The sequence below is a fragment of the Aphis gossypii genome, chromosome 1, assembly GCF_020184175.1.
Source record: "Aphis gossypii isolate Hap1 chromosome 1, ASM2018417v2, whole genome shotgun sequence".
In the NCBI taxonomy this organism is placed as follows: domain Eukaryota; kingdom Metazoa; phylum Arthropoda; class Insecta; order Hemiptera; family Aphididae; genus Aphis; species Aphis gossypii.
This window is the reverse complement of record NC_065530.1, coordinates 58,096,288-58,114,852: the sequence shown is the minus strand read 5'-3', so window position 1 is coordinate 58,114,852 and position 18,565 is coordinate 58,096,288. Positions and strand designations below refer to the sequence as shown.

At 26.4% G+C, this 18,565-nt stretch overlaps 2 protein-coding genes and 1 pseudogene across 2 annotated transcripts; all 3 read left to right on the top strand.

Moving 5' to 3' along the window:
- The first annotated feature begins 2,437 nt into the window (after window positions 1-2,437).
- On the top strand, window positions 2,438-3,879 carry LOC126549170 (uncharacterized). Its single transcript, XM_050197730.1, has 4 exons — window positions 2,438-2,591; window positions 2,719-2,877; window positions 3,011-3,178; window positions 3,529-3,879. The coding sequence occupies exons 1-4, from the start codon at window positions 2,496-2,498 to the stop codon at window positions 3,697-3,699; spliced, it is 594 nt and encodes a 197-aa protein (XP_050053687.1). The 5' UTR covers window positions 2,438-2,495; the 3' UTR covers window positions 3,700-3,879.
- An 838-nt stretch (window positions 3,880-4,717) lies between these two features.
- On the top strand, window positions 4,718-6,967 carry LOC126552190 (tigger transposable element-derived protein 4-like; annotated as a pseudogene).
- A 165-nt stretch (window positions 6,968-7,132) lies between these two features.
- LOC126549171 (uncharacterized) lies at window positions 7,133-8,680 on the top strand. Its single transcript, XM_050197731.1, has 4 exons — window positions 7,133-7,350; window positions 7,484-7,642; window positions 7,776-7,943; window positions 8,288-8,680. The coding sequence occupies exons 1-4, from the start codon at window positions 7,261-7,263 to the stop codon at window positions 8,456-8,458; spliced, it is 588 nt and encodes a 195-aa protein (XP_050053688.1). The 5' UTR covers window positions 7,133-7,260; the 3' UTR covers window positions 8,459-8,680.
- Window positions 8,681-18,565: the final 9,885 nt, after the last annotated feature.

Sequence of the window (18,565 nt, the reverse complement as noted above, 5' to 3'; positions counted from 1 at the left end):
CACAACTATCATAAAGAATCATTAAACACTTAAGGTATAGCAGAGCGTTACCTACTTACTCAAATATAATATTTTCTCTTAACCTAAGTTGTTATTTAAGACAGTTAATTTATTGTTATCTCAAAATTGTGTTTCGTTTAATATCGGATTATGTGATTTAATCATAAATAACGGTGTTACAGGTCATATACATTAATTTATATTATTTGTTGCATATTATAGTAAATAATATGAATTATAGGTACTATATACCTATTGACAATTTTTAGCCTTTTTTTTTTTTTTTTTAATATATCTATTTATACTATAAACACTATATTATATTATTATAATATCCTTTTTGGAAATCGAAATCAATTTCATGAAACGGACAATACCTAGTTAGATTGTGTATTTAATGTAATTATTATGAAACAAGAGTGTTATATCATTATATCATAGTATTATAACTATATACTTTGTTATATTGTTCTATAAACAAAATCATAACAATTATTGTCAATAAATTGTATCATATTAAATTTTATTTTTATTTTATTTTTTACTTAACATACTTTTCAATATAAGTAAAGATAATAATGTTTTATCCGTTATCTATATTTTATGAAAGAAGTATCAAATTTAATTTCGGTGATTCCACATCCGATATCTAATAAATGGTTTCTTACCGTTAGAACGGCTGTTTTTATATAGCGGCAGGAATTGTAACATGAGTGACATTAGTGATGACAATATGTATATAATTCCTTTATCTATATATTATTACGGGTGTAGATTAACTTCAACTTAGTTATTTTTAGGCAATGGATGGCTTACAGTTTTGTTATGATGTACACACATACTTTCTTTTCTTATTTTAAAAAAAAACACCCATGGTCTCGCTATGCCACCACGAAGTACAAATAATGACAATATAAAGATAAATACGTCTTGAATAATAAGTTTTATAGTATATAATATATTTATATTAGATTATTTTAAATTATATTCAAACAACGGATAATATATACATAGTCTGACCATAGGTTAAAACTACATTGTATATGATATTATAGTATGTTTAAACAACGTTATATCGTATATACTTTTGAAAAAACCCCGCATTGTCTAATAAACCCTGCTGATATAATTTATACTAAACAAAAAAAAAAACATTTAACTTTCAAGCTGTACACGTTACTTTTATTTGAATTATACAGTACGGTATATTGTATATAATAATATATTATTATTATTTTATTATATTATTATTATATTATATTATTGGTACGTATATTATTTTTTGTAAACAAATTCAAAATTATTATATTTCTTCTTGGTACTTATTCTTATATGATAATCACCTATAACATATTTATGGAAAATCAAATTATAAAAAGTATTTTTCGTTTTATGCAAGTTAATTGTATGTAGGATATCCATGAGAAGTAATTATTTATTAATTGTACCAATTTTTTTTTTTTTTTAATTTATAATATACATTTTATATTTATTTATTGACCTCGATTCCAGTATCGCTGTGAAAGATAACTTAGAAAAATTATCCATTAGATATTTTCGTTTTGTTTATTTTTTAGTTATGATATAAATGTTTAGATACGCAACATAATTAAATTTATCAAAGTTAAATATTTGTTCACTGATATTATTTTTTTCTATTCATGGTAATCATTTTTACTTACCTATAATAACATAACAAATCATGACAATTATAGAACAGATAATTTTTTTGTAGACAATTAAATAAACATTTATAATCTGATTTAGGAGGATAAAATTAAAATTATGGAAGAATTTATTTCAAGTGATGGACTTGGCGAAAATAACTTTTAACTTGTTTTAAGAATCTTATGGATTAAATGGTACGGAGGAAGAAGAATATGTGTAAATTCTTATATTCTACGGGTGTTGAAGACATAAAATCACTGCTTTTAATTACCTTAAATTCGTACTTAAGAATTGATATTATTTTTAGGGCAGTTAAAATATATACCCATGGCATTATAAAATATATAAAATAGATCTCTATATTTCTGAAAACCATGAAATTAAAACTTTAAAAACTAGGTAATATAATATTGTATGTTTAAATAAAACAAAATCATTAACTACAATTATAAATATGTATAGTCAGACCGAATACAATTTACCATACTCATGAATAAAATAATAATAAGCAAGTACAAACAAATTAATAATCTTGAATTTTCATCATATATGATAACAAATATATCATTTTACAAAACCACATACAGCATTGAATATTCACATTATAGAATAATAGATAATATCTGAACTATATAAAAAATTATAGAAGTATAATTAATAATTAGTGTAAGGTCAGTAAAGAATAATAAAATATACATATTATAATTATTACCTGTATGATAAATATAAACCAATAGGTACTAATAAAACAGAACTATTTCGAATCTGAATAAGAATAGAAGAATAAACTGCATTGATGCGTGTGTGGTTAAAAAAATTTTAATCCAATGATGAAGACTTTTTTATTAGTCAATCTTATTGTGTGTGTAATTTTTGTTAATTCAGATAAAGGTAAACCATTGTCACTTCCACAATTACCATATGTAAGTAACTAATTTCTATACATGCCTATTTTGTCTTTTTTGTTCTATTAGCAACGATCACATTCTAAAATAATTATATTATACTATAGTACGATATTAATTTAAAAAATGTAATATTTTTCTCCAGGGCGTATACCGATATAATTTCAAAGGAATATTACGTTGTAATCCAACTAGGTCAAATAATAAATTAATATATGAATTTTATCTAAGTAAGAAGTCTGCCAATACTACAGAAATCAAAGGAAACATAACCAATTTAGTACCATTTGACGATTCTCTTGATGTAATTTTAGTGATTATTATTATTATTCGATAAATTTTAATTATACAATTTTATATGGCTCAATAACTATCATTTATTTAACTAATAAACAAAATTGTATTTTATTTCTGTCAAATTATTATTTTCTTTATAGTTGGAATTTAATTTAGCAGTAAAAGATTCTATTGGTGGTTGGAAGGAAAATGCTTTTTTATATAAGTCACCCAAAGCTTGTTCAACCCTAAAAAAATTTTTGGGATCGGCATGGATTACATTTATGGATTCTTTAGGAATTAAGAATGCTTCATGCCCTTTTCCCAAGGTATGAATGTGTTTTATGAATTTCAATAATAGTATTAACGTTGTATTAGCCTTATCTTTACATTTATAACACATATATTATATTGACTAAGACATTTTTTGACATTTGTCATTTTAATGTTTGAGACTCGCCGATGTCATTCATAACCCACTTAAAACTATTTTTTATACAATAATTTATAATTTAGTTTTGTTAATAATTAACATCAGAAAGTACTCCTTTTCTTGTTAATTTTTATTATTTTATTTAATATTTATTATGTCTTTTCATAACTATTATTTTTGTATTCTAAACAATATATGTAGGTATGATTTGTTATAATGATGAAAAAATCTAGTTTATGTTTTCAGGGTTTTTTTAAATTAGCCGGCATAGATACTGATACTTTTAAGAATACCGAATTTCCCAAATCGTTTTTTTATGGAACATACAAATTTCGTGTAATGTATACTAAAAACAATGAAGTTTATGCTTGTTTTACCTTTGTGATAGAAGTGAAGCGGACTTGGGAAACTGAATAAACACTTAATAACAATACAACACTAATTATCTTATTAAATATTATTCATGTTCGTTCATCATAAAAATGTTAAAATAAATAATTATACCTAACCATATTTATTATTTTGTTACACTAAAAGTACATAATAGTTTTTTGTTTCTAATACTGTACTAATCACAATTTATTCATGAATTTTTATCACATTATATTATTTTTGTTATACAAAATAAAAATTATATTACACATATTTTATATTTGTTTTTTGCAATAAATATTAGTTAAGTATAAAATATCATACAGTAAAACCTCTATTAATGGACACCTCTCAATAGTGGACCCTTCCCAATAGTGGACACTTCTAAATTCCCCGGCAAAAATGTATGCGCATAATAGAAGTTATAACCTCTTAGTAGTGGACACTCCTAATAGTGGACGTGGACACAATAAACTGGTACCAAATTAAAAATTACCTCTCATAAATGGACACAATACATGTACATTTCGAAAAGTTTAATAAAAATACTATATTTATCTGTTATATTATATTCGTTCATATTTTATCTTATCTTATTGGTTTTCCTAATCGAAAAATTACTAATGGTTCGGTTATGTGTTCGGTCGTTAGTTGTGTGCAGAACATTGTGTGAACACGTACCTGCGTTAAAATGAATAATAATAAAAGAAAAAGATTGAACTTAGAAGAAAAATTAAATATTATTAAAACCAAGGAAACAGAAAATCTAAGTGTTCGTGTTTTAGCAGAAAGATTTTGCATAAGCAAGTCACAGGTAAATTTAAATATTTAATTTAAACACATACATATTTTGTTTTAATTTACCTAAAAATCATTTAATGAAAAATACAGGTGAATAACATTTTACAAGATGCGTGTAATTTGAAAAAATATTACGCTGAGAACGGCAATGAAGATATGAGGAGAAAATTTTCAAAGACATCGGATGGAGCACTTATAGATAAAGTTACATTTGAATGGTTCTGTAGAGCCCGTTCATATAATTTACCTGTTTCTGGACCATTGCTCCAAGAGAAAGCACGAGAAGTTGCAAATGAGGTAGGTCTAGAAAATTTTAAAGCTTCAAATGGTTGGCTTCAAAAATTCCGAGAACGTCATAACATTTCTTTTAAAAATATATGTGGTGAAGGTAACTCTGTTGATACAAGTGTCGTAGAAAAGTGGTTAGAAAAATTGAAAACATTAATTTCAGATTATGAACCAAAAAATATATTCAATTGTGATGAAACAGGTTTATTTTTTCGAGCACTTCCTGATAAAACATTGTGTTTAAAAAACGAAATTTGTCGTGGAGGTAAAATAGCTAAAGATCGATTAACTGTTTTACTATGTGTAAATATGATCGGGGAATTTGAAACTCCGTTAATAATTGGAAAATCACTAAAACCACGTTGTTTCAAAAGTGTAAATGTATCAACGTTAGGTGTTAATTGGAAAGCTAACCGTAAGGCATGGATGAATCGAGATTTAATGACAGATTGGCTAATGTGTTTTAACAGAAAAATGGAGATGGAAAATAGAAAAATTATTTTATTTCTAGATAACGCTAGCTCACATCCTGATACATTAAACTTAAAAAATATAAAACTAATATTCCTACCTCCAAATACGACTTCGATTTGCAAAACCACTAGATCAAGGAATTATTAAAAATTTTAAAGTTCATTATCGCCAACGATTACTTCGTCATATTTTATCTAGAGTTGATCAGAATGTAGAAAACAAATCTATAAACGTTTTAGATGCAATTTTTTGGATAAAGTCCTCATTAAAAAATATAAAACCAGAGATAGTCAAAAATTGTTTTAAAAAGTCGGGATTTTTATCGTTCGATACATCAGAATATGTAATGGAAAATGACAATTTTGCAAATTTGGACTTATTCTCAGAACCTAGTACTATCGAAATTGAGGACTATGTTTCTATAGATAATAATATCCTTACAGAAGACAATACATTAATCATATCAGATATAATCAATTGTAATCTAGACAATTTTAGTGAAAAAGAAACCGAACAACTCGAAGAACAAGAAGAAGAAGATGAAGACGATTCGATATACAATCCAACGTTTGAAGAAGTTTGGAAAACAATAAATAATTTAAAAACATATTTTAAAAATAAAGAAGATGAAATCGCATTATCAATGGTAGCCAATTTACAAATTCATTTTGAAGAGCAGAAAAAATTTACACAAAAAAAAATTACAGATTTTTTTAATTTTACATAATCATTAAACATTTTTATAAGCATTTTTATACTATATAATTTTTTAATACATTAAATATACATACATAAACATACATATTTATATTATAATATACATACATAATAAATAATAAATTAATATTCCAATGTATATGTTCATATACAGTGTACATATATGTAACCTGCAATTTAATATAGTGTCTCCCTATAGTGGACATTTAGTAATTTTTTGCAAATGTCCAGTGTCCACTAAGTAGAGGTTTTCTCAATAGTGGACAACTCTCTATAATGGACAATTTTTAATTCCCCGTGGCTGTCCACTATATAGAGGTTTCACTGTATAAATTATTTCCCATATGTAAGTAATTAATATCTATATACGTTTATTTTGTCTTATTTGTTATATTAGCAACGATCACATTCTATAAATATATTATTCTATGGTATGATATTAATTTTAAAAAAATGATATATTGTTCTTCAGGGTATATACCGATTAAAATTCCTAGGAATACTTCGTTGTAAATCTGTTAAGTCAAATGATAAAATTAAATATGATGTTCATGTAAGCAAAAAGTCTGCCAATACCACAGAAATCGTAGGAACCGTTAGTTGGTTTTGCTAAATTATTGTTCTGTTTTTAGTTGGAATTAAATTTGGCGGTAAAAGATTCTATTGGTGGTTGGAAAGAAAATGCTTTTTTGTATAAGTCCCCAAAAGCTTGTTCAACACTCATGAAATTTTTGGGACCGGCTTGGACTGTATTGGTGGACTCTGCAGGACACCGAAATGGGACATGTCCTTTTCCCAAGGTATATATGTGTTTGTATAGGTAAATATAAAAAATAGTATAAATGTTGTATTAGCTTTATCTTCAAATATAATATAACACATAGAGTACTATATTGTCTAGAGAATTTTCGGACATTTTATTTTAATGACTGAGACTCACTGATTGACTTTAATTGTTATGACTTTATTAGTTTTACATTAACTTTAGGTTTTCAAAAAAATGTTCATTAAGTTGATGGTAAGAAACTTTTAAACGTTTCTAAAACTTTGATAACTATTATAATAAGGCATATTTTAATAAATATAGCTTTTTACAAAATCACAAATAAAATGGAATTTGCTCGTTATTAAATAATAGATTATATCTAAATTATATAATCGACATTATAGAAATATAGATTAATACTGCAGTCTGCAAGGACAATAATGAATAATAATAATATACAATTATTACTGTATGACAAATATTAGGTACTAATAAAACAGAAATAATTTTACTCTGAGTAAAAATAGTACTATAAACTGCATTGATAGTTAAGACCAAAAATGAAGTGTTTACTAATCAATCGTATTGTTTGTGTAATTTTTGTTAATTCAGATACAGGTAAATCATTGTTGCGTCCACAATTACCAGTTGTAAGTAACTAATTTCTATATACGATTATTTTGTCTTATTTGTTCTATTAGCAACGATAATTTTCTAAAATTATATTATACTTATGGTAGTATGGCATGATACTAATTAAAAAAATGTAATATTTTTCTTCAGGGCATATACCGATTAAATTTTAAAGGAATAATACGTTGTAATCCAACTAGATCAAATAATAAATTAATATATGAATTTTATCTAAGTAAAAAGTCTGCCAACATTACAGAACTCAAAGGAAACATAACCAATTTAGTACCATTTGACGATTCTCTTGATGTAATTTTAGTGATTATTATTATTATTAGATAAATTTTAATTATACAATTTTATATGACTCAATAACTATCATTTAATTAACTAATAAACAAAATTCTATTTTATTTCTGTCAAGTTATTATTTTCTTTATAGTTGGAATTTAATTTAGCAGTAAAAGATTCTATTGGTGGTTGGAAGGAAAATGCTTTTTTATATAAGTCACCCAAAGCTTGTTCAACCCTAAGAAATATTTTGGGGCCTGCTTGGACTCAAATAATGGATTCTGCAGGATGCCCTAATATGACATGCCCTGTTCCCAAGGTATGAATGTGTTTTATGAATTTCAATAATAGTATTAACGTTGTATTAGCCTTATCTTTAAATATATAACACATAAAGTATATTGTCTAGAGCATTTTTTGACATTTTATTTTAATGACTGAGACTCACTGATGTCATTCATAACCCACTTAAAACTATTTTTTATACAATAATTTATAATTTAGTTTTGTTAATAATAAACATCAGAAAATACTCCTTTTCTTGTTAATTTTTATTATTTTATTTAATATTTATTATGTCTTTTCATAACTATTATTTTTGTGTTCTATACAATATATGTATGACTTGTTATAATGATGAAAAAATCTGGTTTATGTTTTCAGGGTTTTTATAAATTAGCAGGCATAGATACTGATACTTTTATGAATACCAATTTCCCCAAATCGTTTTTTTATGGAACATACAAATTTCGTGTATCGTATACTAAAAACAATGAAGTTTATGCTTGTTTTACCTTTGTGGTAGAAGTGAAGCGGACTTGGGAAACTGAATAAACACCTAATAACAATACAACACTAATTATATTATTAAATATTATCCATGTTCGTTCATCATAAAAATGTTAAAATAAATAATTATACCTAATCATATTTATTATTTTGTTACACTAAAAGTACATAATAGTTTTTTGTTTCTAATACTGTACTAATCACAATTTATTCATGAATTTTTATCACATTATATTATTTTTGTTATATAAAATAAAAATTATATTACACATATTTTATATTTGTTTTTTGCAATAAATATTAGTTAAGTATAAAATATCATATAAATTATTTTTATTAATAAACTCTAAACAGTATACAATTTGCGTTAGTTTAGTTGAGTACCACAAAAACGTGATCTGCTGTTCACCATGGTGCCAAAACTGTTTGTCGTGTTTTATTTTAAATAATACATTTTTTAAGCATGTGTTAAGAAAAATATCATTGATTTAATTGAAAATCACCAAAATTTAAAAATATTTCTGGTTGGATCATTCCATAAATATTTGGGAATCTGTTTTATAATGCTTCCGATTATTTCCACTCTGTTTACATGTTCGTACCTTACCATATTTTTTAAATGTTTCAATTGTCTTGTATTTCACTTATACATTGTCAACCATCAGATAGCAACAAAATAATATTAGATAATATTAGGTATATAAAAATGTAAAACTTATTTGAATAAAAATTATTACAAATTTACTTCTTTCATTAGGTATATCAATTATAAATTTACTATGTTTATAAATATATTGCATTGCGTTTAAATATTTAGTTTTTTTACAAATATGTTGTTTATAATAATTTTTTCTCAAAAAGCTGGTTGATTTTTCTGATAATTACAAAGCAATAATTAGTAGTCTTCCTTTTTAAAAAATTTCAATATTATAAATAGGTAGTCGATTTTCATTTTTTTATTTTAACAATTAGTATTTATTATAATAATAATAAAGTATCTATAAGAAATATCAATGCATTATGCATTACAATAATAATAATATATAATGCTTATTTATTTTTATTAGTAGTTTTTTTCCGAATTTTTAAAGCATTCATTATTACTATATAAATTTTTTTTTTATTTATTTAATTGATCCTAAAAAATTTTTATTTTCATACTATTTGAAATAAGTACTTATTTACAGCAAAAATTGACACCTGGGCAATGGTAGTATAATTTATACTAAATTCGATAAATATAATATAGCAAGACTTATTTGATTCCAATTTCGTTAACCCTGACCTAATAAAATTGATTTCAAATTCATAAATAAAACATTAATATACGTGCACTTGAATTGCCATAAATTGAAATCGTAGTAATCATAAATCTAACGATTACATCAATTTTTACAAAACTGAAAATAATATTTAATGCATAATTATCTGTACTGATAATATCTGTAAACTGTATGTCTGTATTATAACAATACGTTATAGGTTTATACCTACTGCAATTATACAGAAAACAAGGTCAATAAGTAATAATAAACATACAACCTGTATAATATTAACTACTATGGAATATTGTACAAAAAATCATTGTGACATTTTCTAGCTATAATACAAATTGAGTAAAGAGTGCATTTTAATAGTTGTTTGAGTCCTAAGGAATCAAGTACCTATACTGTCGAGTCTTGTTCATCGCGATTTTGCCGTCGTCGTAATATTTATTGCGTTATCATACACTTAAATAGTCTTTGACTTAGGTATGTATTAATAATAACAATTTAAACATAATTATTATTTTATGTACCATAGGTTCATAGACCTTATAGTCTGAGTATAAGGTTTATGGTACCTATAGACATTATTTTACTACTATACTTATATCAATTAATCAATGGTTATATTATACACTTGCAACTTGCAAGTCTATCCTATATATTTTCCTATATTTACGGTAAGGTTTTCAACAGCAAAAAATTGGTTTGTATCGCCTTATATTTTTATAATAATATCTTATTTATGTATTCTGAACAAATATGATATAAACGATAACTGCAGCAACTAGGCGATGGCTTAAGTGGACTCAGTGTCTTAGCCGATTAGAGTTGTTGTACTAACCATTTAAATAAGAGGGTCCTGTAGCGATATCACGTTTTTTCAAACAAAACCCAACCTTAATTTTACTGTAATCTTTTTTTATAGTTATAAATCTAAATAATTTTAGAAATAGACATTAAAATATTTAAAAATTTTAATAATCGGAATTTGAAAAATACATTATTAAAAAAAGTAATTGAGATGTTCATGCTTGGTTAATCATATTATACTAGAATCTAGTAACTAGAAAATAATATTATATTTATAAATATTAATTTATATACTTGTTGCATGCTATTATTTATAAATATACTTTACTATAGGATATAGAAGAATTTATTGTCCACATTATAAATTAATAAGAAAAAAATACAAATGCAACAGTCACTACCATCATCCACGACCTACCAAAAAAAAAAAAAATTGGTCTTATTTGCACACTATATTGCGACCTATATCGACATATCTATGCGTGTAAATGACATAGCTAACTGTAGCGAAATGCAAAATTCAACCTCAATGTCAGACCCTACAAAAACCTCTACAAAAACATTTGCATTAAGTAAAAAAAAACAAAAAATATCCATCCCTTACCAGCTTTAGGTATGATATTATAATAAATAGTATTTGTTTTATATCATACGATTCGTTGTCTGACGTTGATCGTTACGCGCGTGCGTGCATTATACATATATAACATTTACATATATTATATGACCTCTCCGGTGTATATATATTATGTTATATAATATATATATATATATAAGAAACATCAAAAACTCGCGTCAAGCAGATTCCATTTCTATGCTAATTCCAAACGGTTTCATCGTCATAATAATGATAATATTATATATTATTATTATTATTGTATTATGTACCTACCTATAATATTCTTTTGTAATGTAATGTTTTCGCGGGAAAAGAACGTGACGTAGGTAGTCATTTGCGTTTTATAACCGACATTGTAATATTATGTTTTCGTTGTGCATAATATAATTATTATTCAATTAAATTATTATAATCATAGAGCCGTGTTCGTTATACCCTTATTATTATTTGTTCGATAAAATATTTGAAAATATGTTTTTATACTTTTTTTGAGATTCATTTTACAAAATATTATGTACAGTCGATTATGCTCACGGTATTCGTACGGAAATTCGCTAGCTTATCGTTTAAAATAAAATGGTTCACGTAAACGCGTAAAAAATAAAAAGTCGGATGATTTGTATTTATAAAACGTGGAGTCGTATTTATTAAAATCGTAAAAAAACATAATGACAAGTCTATACTGTGAAAACACGTCAAATGTATACATATACTTACGGTAATAAACTAATAATATTATATAAGTATAATGGTAAAGGACTTAGAGACGTGTGATCGTATTTGTGTATACTTTATATTCGTATATACATAAGTATAAATAACGATAATATATAATATAAACAATACGCGATAATAAAAAGCTTCAGAGGTGATTTACTTGGTCCCCGTTGGCCGTATAAAGTCCTCGAATTGGTTTAATGAACATTAAACGTCCGCCCTATAAAATACAAAGTATAATAATATAATAATATAATAATATTATATCGGGAGAGGTTTATTACCGTTCCTCCGTTCGGAGAGCTCGACAATATAATAATACGCGAGACGAAGGCAGCGGCGGCTGCAACGGCGACGATGATGGTTATAATAATAATAATAAATAAATTCCTGAGCGGAATGGCGGCGGCTAGGGTGGATTTTCAATTACCGCCGAAAATAATAACTCCAAGAAACGGATATTTTATACGCCCTCTTTCCGGTCACCGTCGTCCCTTATTTACATTTCACGCGCGCGCGTGTCTTATATCGTGCACTCGAAAAGTCACCGTTTTCCGTGTCCCGCGTCCGTCTATACACACCGTTTTAAGGGTATATTATGCGAAGATAGACCCCCCCCCCCCCCCCGAAACCCCTATCATAACTGGAAACGGTTTATCGCTACGAAATATTATATTATAATTTATTTTGTCCTATTACTCCCATTAAATTATATACATTATTTTCGTCCCCGTCTCCTACTTATTTGCGTACATAAAAATATTATAATGCTTCCTTTTCTTTCTTTTTTATGTTCTTTTGTCGTTGTTTTTTTTTTTTTTTTTAATTAAAATATTTCAACGACGATGGTTATAAAAGCCGCGGACAACGTGAAATAAAATTTGGAAAAAAAAGTTTTCATTTTACGTTATCTCCACGACTACATTTTTATATTTATTTTTTAACCCCGTCATCGTGTGAATATATATATATGTGTAATTGGTTGGTAGTAGAAATGGTTTATACTCGTATACAATCCAAGCACTGACCCGACTGCGCTAATGACGTGGATAGATTCGTAATTTAATAGTCCGGAGAGTATACTTAAAAAATTAAAAGATACGTAAGATACATCTACCGCCCTTGCTTTTTTTTTTATTCTCGATTATCTGACACTTTCCAGCAGTTTTCTAGTTTCACCGCGCGGCTCTGTAAATCATGACCGTCGAGACGTAGACTTCTTTTATTTATTTTTTAAACCCCCCAAATTCGCATTTGGTAGTATTTTTTATTTATTATTTTTTACTTCAACCACTCAGATTATTAACTAGATTACGTACAATAAACGTCTACATTATTATTACTAAATTTACCATATAAGTACATTACATAGAAAAAAACTACTAGAAATTAACAGTGAACTACGCTGTAATAAGTAATGTTCGAATAGGTATAATAAGTAATGATTTATTTATTAATCTTATTATTATATTAATTAATTTTTGAATTATTCGATATATTTAAAATAGGTTTATAGAACTTTTTATGATGGTAATTTATTTTTGTTTTGTTAGAAGTCAATGATTTAAGTAGCTATTTCCTATATTTACAGCTTTATTTTAATTTTAATTTGTTTATTATAGTAGGTACCTACCTAACTTAACACTACTATGTGTACGAGTATAGGTAAATTTTTATAATAATAAATAGTAAGTTATAAGTTTTTTATTATACTCTTCTTAGGTTATATATTATGGTGAGGTAGACTTAACTCTAATTGCATCTGAGTGGAAGATCTGACACTGAATATTAGCAGTATTAGCTACCAGGATTCTAGCTTACATTACACAAATTAAAGATACAGTAATATGACGTGTATTGGCTATACTATATTTTACAAGTTATATTTAAAGGTGCGATACATTTTCTGCTTTTATAATTGCGTGTGAGAATGCTCAATTATAATTCATATTATAATTTAGAATTAAAAATGCAACGTATATGTTTAAAATATTCATGTAATCGATTCAAAACTATCAATATCAATAGAACTTTTTCCTCATGTACTTATATGTCATATATTTGAATGTCTACCATTTATTATTGGTCTCGACCCAATTATACATTTCGATGAATCACAATATGATAACAATACAAACTTTGTTATAATATTGATTAGTATTTAGACTTTAACTTACATTAATTATTTTTAACGAACTTAAACCGAAACTGAGTAATGCAAATTAAATTTATGTTTTTAGTTTCTTTGAATTAAATTTGAATTATAATATTAAATAATAAAAGTCGTTTCTCAAAATTCAAAACATTGATGACAAATAATTATAACGTTTGCCTCTCGTGAAACAAATACAATTTTAAAATTTAAATTAAAGAAAAATAATAATAATTACCCAATACAAGGATGACATCATGACTGCGTTTACGTCAATAATCTCAATAACTTAAAGTTAAGTGATAGCAGACAGGTATACGAGACTCTTGTATAATTAAATTGGTTGAAAAACCGAAAATAATTAGGTTTTTCATACTACTAATTAGTATACTTACAGCTTGGTGAGTTATCGTCCAGCACTGCAACGTTATTAACGGACTCATTCACTCTGATAATTTTACTACAATATTATGATGTACCTATATAAATCAAAGGTAAAAACTTCGTTTGCGTATGCCAATCTGGAGTCAATGTCAATGACAAATAGTCGGTATCGTAATAAGAGGTTATACAATAAAAAATGTTTGATAGGGTAGGTAAATATAACTATAACATAGTATACATGACTAAAACTAAACTTTGTAATGTTATTTATCTATATCATATTATGGGGATACTTGATAAATATTAATGATATTAAATATATTTATTATACACAATTAATAATTATTATTGTTAAATAATAAGAATTTATTTTATTAATAAGTTACCTACTAATGATACAACATTAAATTGAGTATTTTATTTTATATTTTAAATAAAGAATTAAAGTGTTATCTTTTATTATTCCCTGACATACTCCCATGACATTTTTAAATTTACAAAATGCTAGATGATTTTCACTTACATCTTAATTATTATTTTAAAATGTATTCAAACAACAAGGTTTACTGTCATTTTTTAATTTATCTATACTATAAAATCAAGTCCCGATTTTTTATAAGCATATAGTTGAGCGATCGCCTACAACCCACCTCGGAATGTGTATATAAAATAGGTGTATAGAATCGACGTATATAAGATGTGACAACGGCTCGATGCCTTGGACAGTACTATACGGTATTCGAAGTATAGATCACTGTATTTTAACTACGACTGACGTACTTAATCCTGAGACTCGAATAGTTAATATAAGTTAAATCACATCTAATAATAATAATAACCAATAGAAAAGTAGTATAATAAATCAGTATAGCGCGCTGATTGACTGTATGGTGTGAAGACCCACAGAATTCTATGCTCATTATTGTTGTTTAAAAATTATTGTTATATAATATATTTCCCGGATGTAAAAATAATGATATGAATGTGAGAAAAAATTGTTTTTATTATCTATAAGTATATTTATGAATACCTTAAATTATTGTTATTTTGCATAGGTATAAGATATATATACCAGGTATACTAAGTATATATACCATATATATATGTACCAGGTATAAGACAAAGAAACGGCCCAATATTTGCAAACAACTATATCCACGGGTATAGCTATTTAATTATACTTAAGTATTTTTCATTTGATAAATAGAATGCATTATCATCTAATTTTTCGAACAACAGTTACTAGGTACTAGGATGAATGATGAATTCTGACTTTGTTTCCATTTCATTTAAATAAATAACAAATTTAAACACTTGATAATTGAAATTGCGAATATCACGTGTGAAAAAAGATCAACTATACAGATCGATGTCGTGTATTGTGTAGGTATTACGAGTACCTATTGTAAAATGTAAGCCTCACCTATATAGTAAATAAATTTTAGCTATTATATATATTTAAAATAACTGTGAAGGTACCTAAATAATAATACATAGTACAATCATATAATAATATATGCAGCTCCTTGAATTTGAATGCCGTGGCCCAAGTTTAATTACCGTGGTTTATCCCGTTACTGTTCGTATTTTACATAAGATGTTTAAAAATTTATTCAATTTTATTTTATTTTATTTCAATGACATTATAATATTATGTGACATAGTGGTCGCTGTATTGTTGTGCGGCACGACGTACATAGTAGAAAATTGTATATTATGACCTATAACCACGTTTATAATAATATTATGCTATTCGCCCACGGATTTCGACCGATTCTTATACCTAAAGGACGTGTGTGATATACGATAACGATACGATACAAAGATTTTATGAATACGCGTATACACGAAGTGTAATAATTTTAATAATTTTGTCGTAAGATATATGCCAATGGTATGTATTATATTATAATGAAATTATGTCGTGCTCGCATCACGCGCGCACGACAACCAGTTTGTATCCCGACGCATATTATCATATTTTTAAGTAGTTTTTTAATAACCCGATCGGCGGGGGTCGTCTTTTGTGCCGAGTGCTTCCGCATATAATAACAATTCTCGGGGCGGCTCTTCTCCTTAATCATAATATAATAATATCGTCCCGTGTCACACGAGGCTGTATACGTATAGTTGGAAGGGTGCGCTCCAGCGACGACGGTGACGACGTATACAATTGATGTTTAATGGCGGAGGAGAAGAGTGGCGGTGACATTGCCGTAATTAACGATTTTTACAACACCCCGGTGGCGTGGTGTATTATGATTATTATAATTATTTTTACTTTATCAGCCATTAATCATCGGTCGTGTTTTTGAAATTCGCCACCTCTTCCTCCGAGAAAAATATAATAAAAATCATTCTTCTATAAAAAAATATTAAAAATACGATGTTCGTTTACCTACTTACCTCTTGAATCCTCATAAATAATAGTTGTTTATACCCGTGGTGGCCAACATGAATAAATTTTCGAGTCACTTTTGGATAAATACAATGATACCAAGAGCCAAAATATTTATAAATACCTACATTTTATACAATTAGATAGTTTTTTTTTTATAAATGTATACAAAAAAAAAAAATTAAAATTAACATTAATCATAAATAAATTTTGATTTTATAAACAAGACGCAAGCCTCATCTACAACCATGACGAGAGCCACAAATCGGCCATCTCTGATACGTAGTGTCGTATAGTAACTGCTGTATACATGTTTCCGGGAGTACCACTATACTTCAAAACAAATGATAAAATGTTAGTACTTACTTGAAAATCTTTATTCATAAAATATAATTAATTGGATTCAAAAATACAGTTAAAAAATATACACCATCGCCGGCACTGTTGTAGCAGAAGAGGTCTCAAATTCCTCATATTAGAGCCGCGTTTTAATACCGTTACCAGTTGACATAATGCAAATACAATTGTTTACTGACCTATTTAAATTACTTGGTTGTTAAAATAATGTTGATGATTGACTACAGTTTACAACAATGGGTGCCATTTGCCAAGATAACCTAATCACTGAGAGATAGTATATGAATAGGTATTATGTAACTATGTACCTATACTTATTTCCTACATACATATTTCATGAACTGAACAATTATACTTATAATAATATGATGTTTTTGTAATGATTATTAGACAAAAAATTTACCTATAAGTAATTGTAATACAATGGCACTATTAAATCAACTACCTATCCGTTGGGTCAAGACGTCAAGTCAGGTCGAGGATTCAAAAGATTACTCATCGAGTACATAAGATAAATTACGCAATTAATTATAATTTATTTATTGTAAATAGTAATTGATTATGTTTGTTTTATTTTTCAGTTAAAGAATACATATTACTATAATGTTTTTGTTGTATAGTTCAATATAACAATCGTTATATAAAAAAAATGCTACAGTGATATAAAACAAATCTTTAAATATATTTATTGATTGAATGAAAAAATACAAAGATTGCCGTATGTCTTAAAGTTTACAATAATGACTCAAAATTAAATTCTTTCAGAAAAAAAAAGGAAGAAAAATTTAATTTAATTAACGTGAAATTATTCTTTAATAAATACCCTAATAAGTCATTATGTAAAACTATAATATAATACTCGAGTTGTTAATGAAAAGAATATAAAGGAAAAATTAATTTTAAAAATAGTATACGAGAAAAAATTAATTAAAATAATAAAAGGAAGAAAATACCATAATACCTACGTATAATTAAAATGCGAATTACTAAAAACGGGATACACGCGCGGGGAGAGAAGATCCTGTGCGGTCGATTTCCTCATTATTCTGCGTCTACAAAAAACAAACAACACTTGCGCTCGGTCTCGTTTCATAATACTTTCAAGTTTATTATATAGGAACGCACAGTATCATCTATTTACGATTTACCAGCTAAACTTTTATCATGTAATATAATATGATCAATGAAATGTACACATTGTGTTCAAATCACAAACGACATAATATTATTGTTTACAACCCACAAACGTTGGGGAAATGTGTAATAACGCATAAAACGTACACCAAAAGACAACAGTACCTACCTATAATCTATATATTATTATATTATTGAACAACGATACCGCGACAAAAATATTGCTTGTGAAATATTATTATATCTAAAGTCTTGAGTACTTACTTATACCTTACTTTACGTAGGTAGTAGGTACCAGTAATACTTACTTATA

Bases quoted from the DNA above. Each gene is read 5' to 3' on its own strand.
- LOC126549170 (XM_050197730.1), top strand. From the start codon at position 2,496: ATGATGAAGACTTTTTTATTAGTCAATCTTATTGTGTGTGTAATTTTT. The intron at 2,592-2,718 runs GTAAGTAACTAA...ATTTTTCTCCAG, and splicing joins CACTTCCACAATTACCATAT to GGCGTATACCGATATAATTT. The intron at 2,878-3,010 runs GTAATTTTAGTG...TTTTCTTTATAG, and splicing joins CATTTGACGATTCTCTTGAT to TTGGAATTTAATTTAGCAGT.
- LOC126549171 (XM_050197731.1), top strand. From the start codon at position 7,261: ATGAAGTGTTTACTAATCAATCGTATTGTTTGTGTAATTTTTGTTAAT. The intron at 7,351-7,483 runs GTAAGTAACTAA...ATTTTTCTTCAG, and splicing joins TGCGTCCACAATTACCAGTT to GGCATATACCGATTAAATTT. The intron at 7,643-7,775 runs GTAATTTTAGTG...TTTTCTTTATAG, and splicing joins CATTTGACGATTCTCTTGAT to TTGGAATTTAATTTAGCAGT.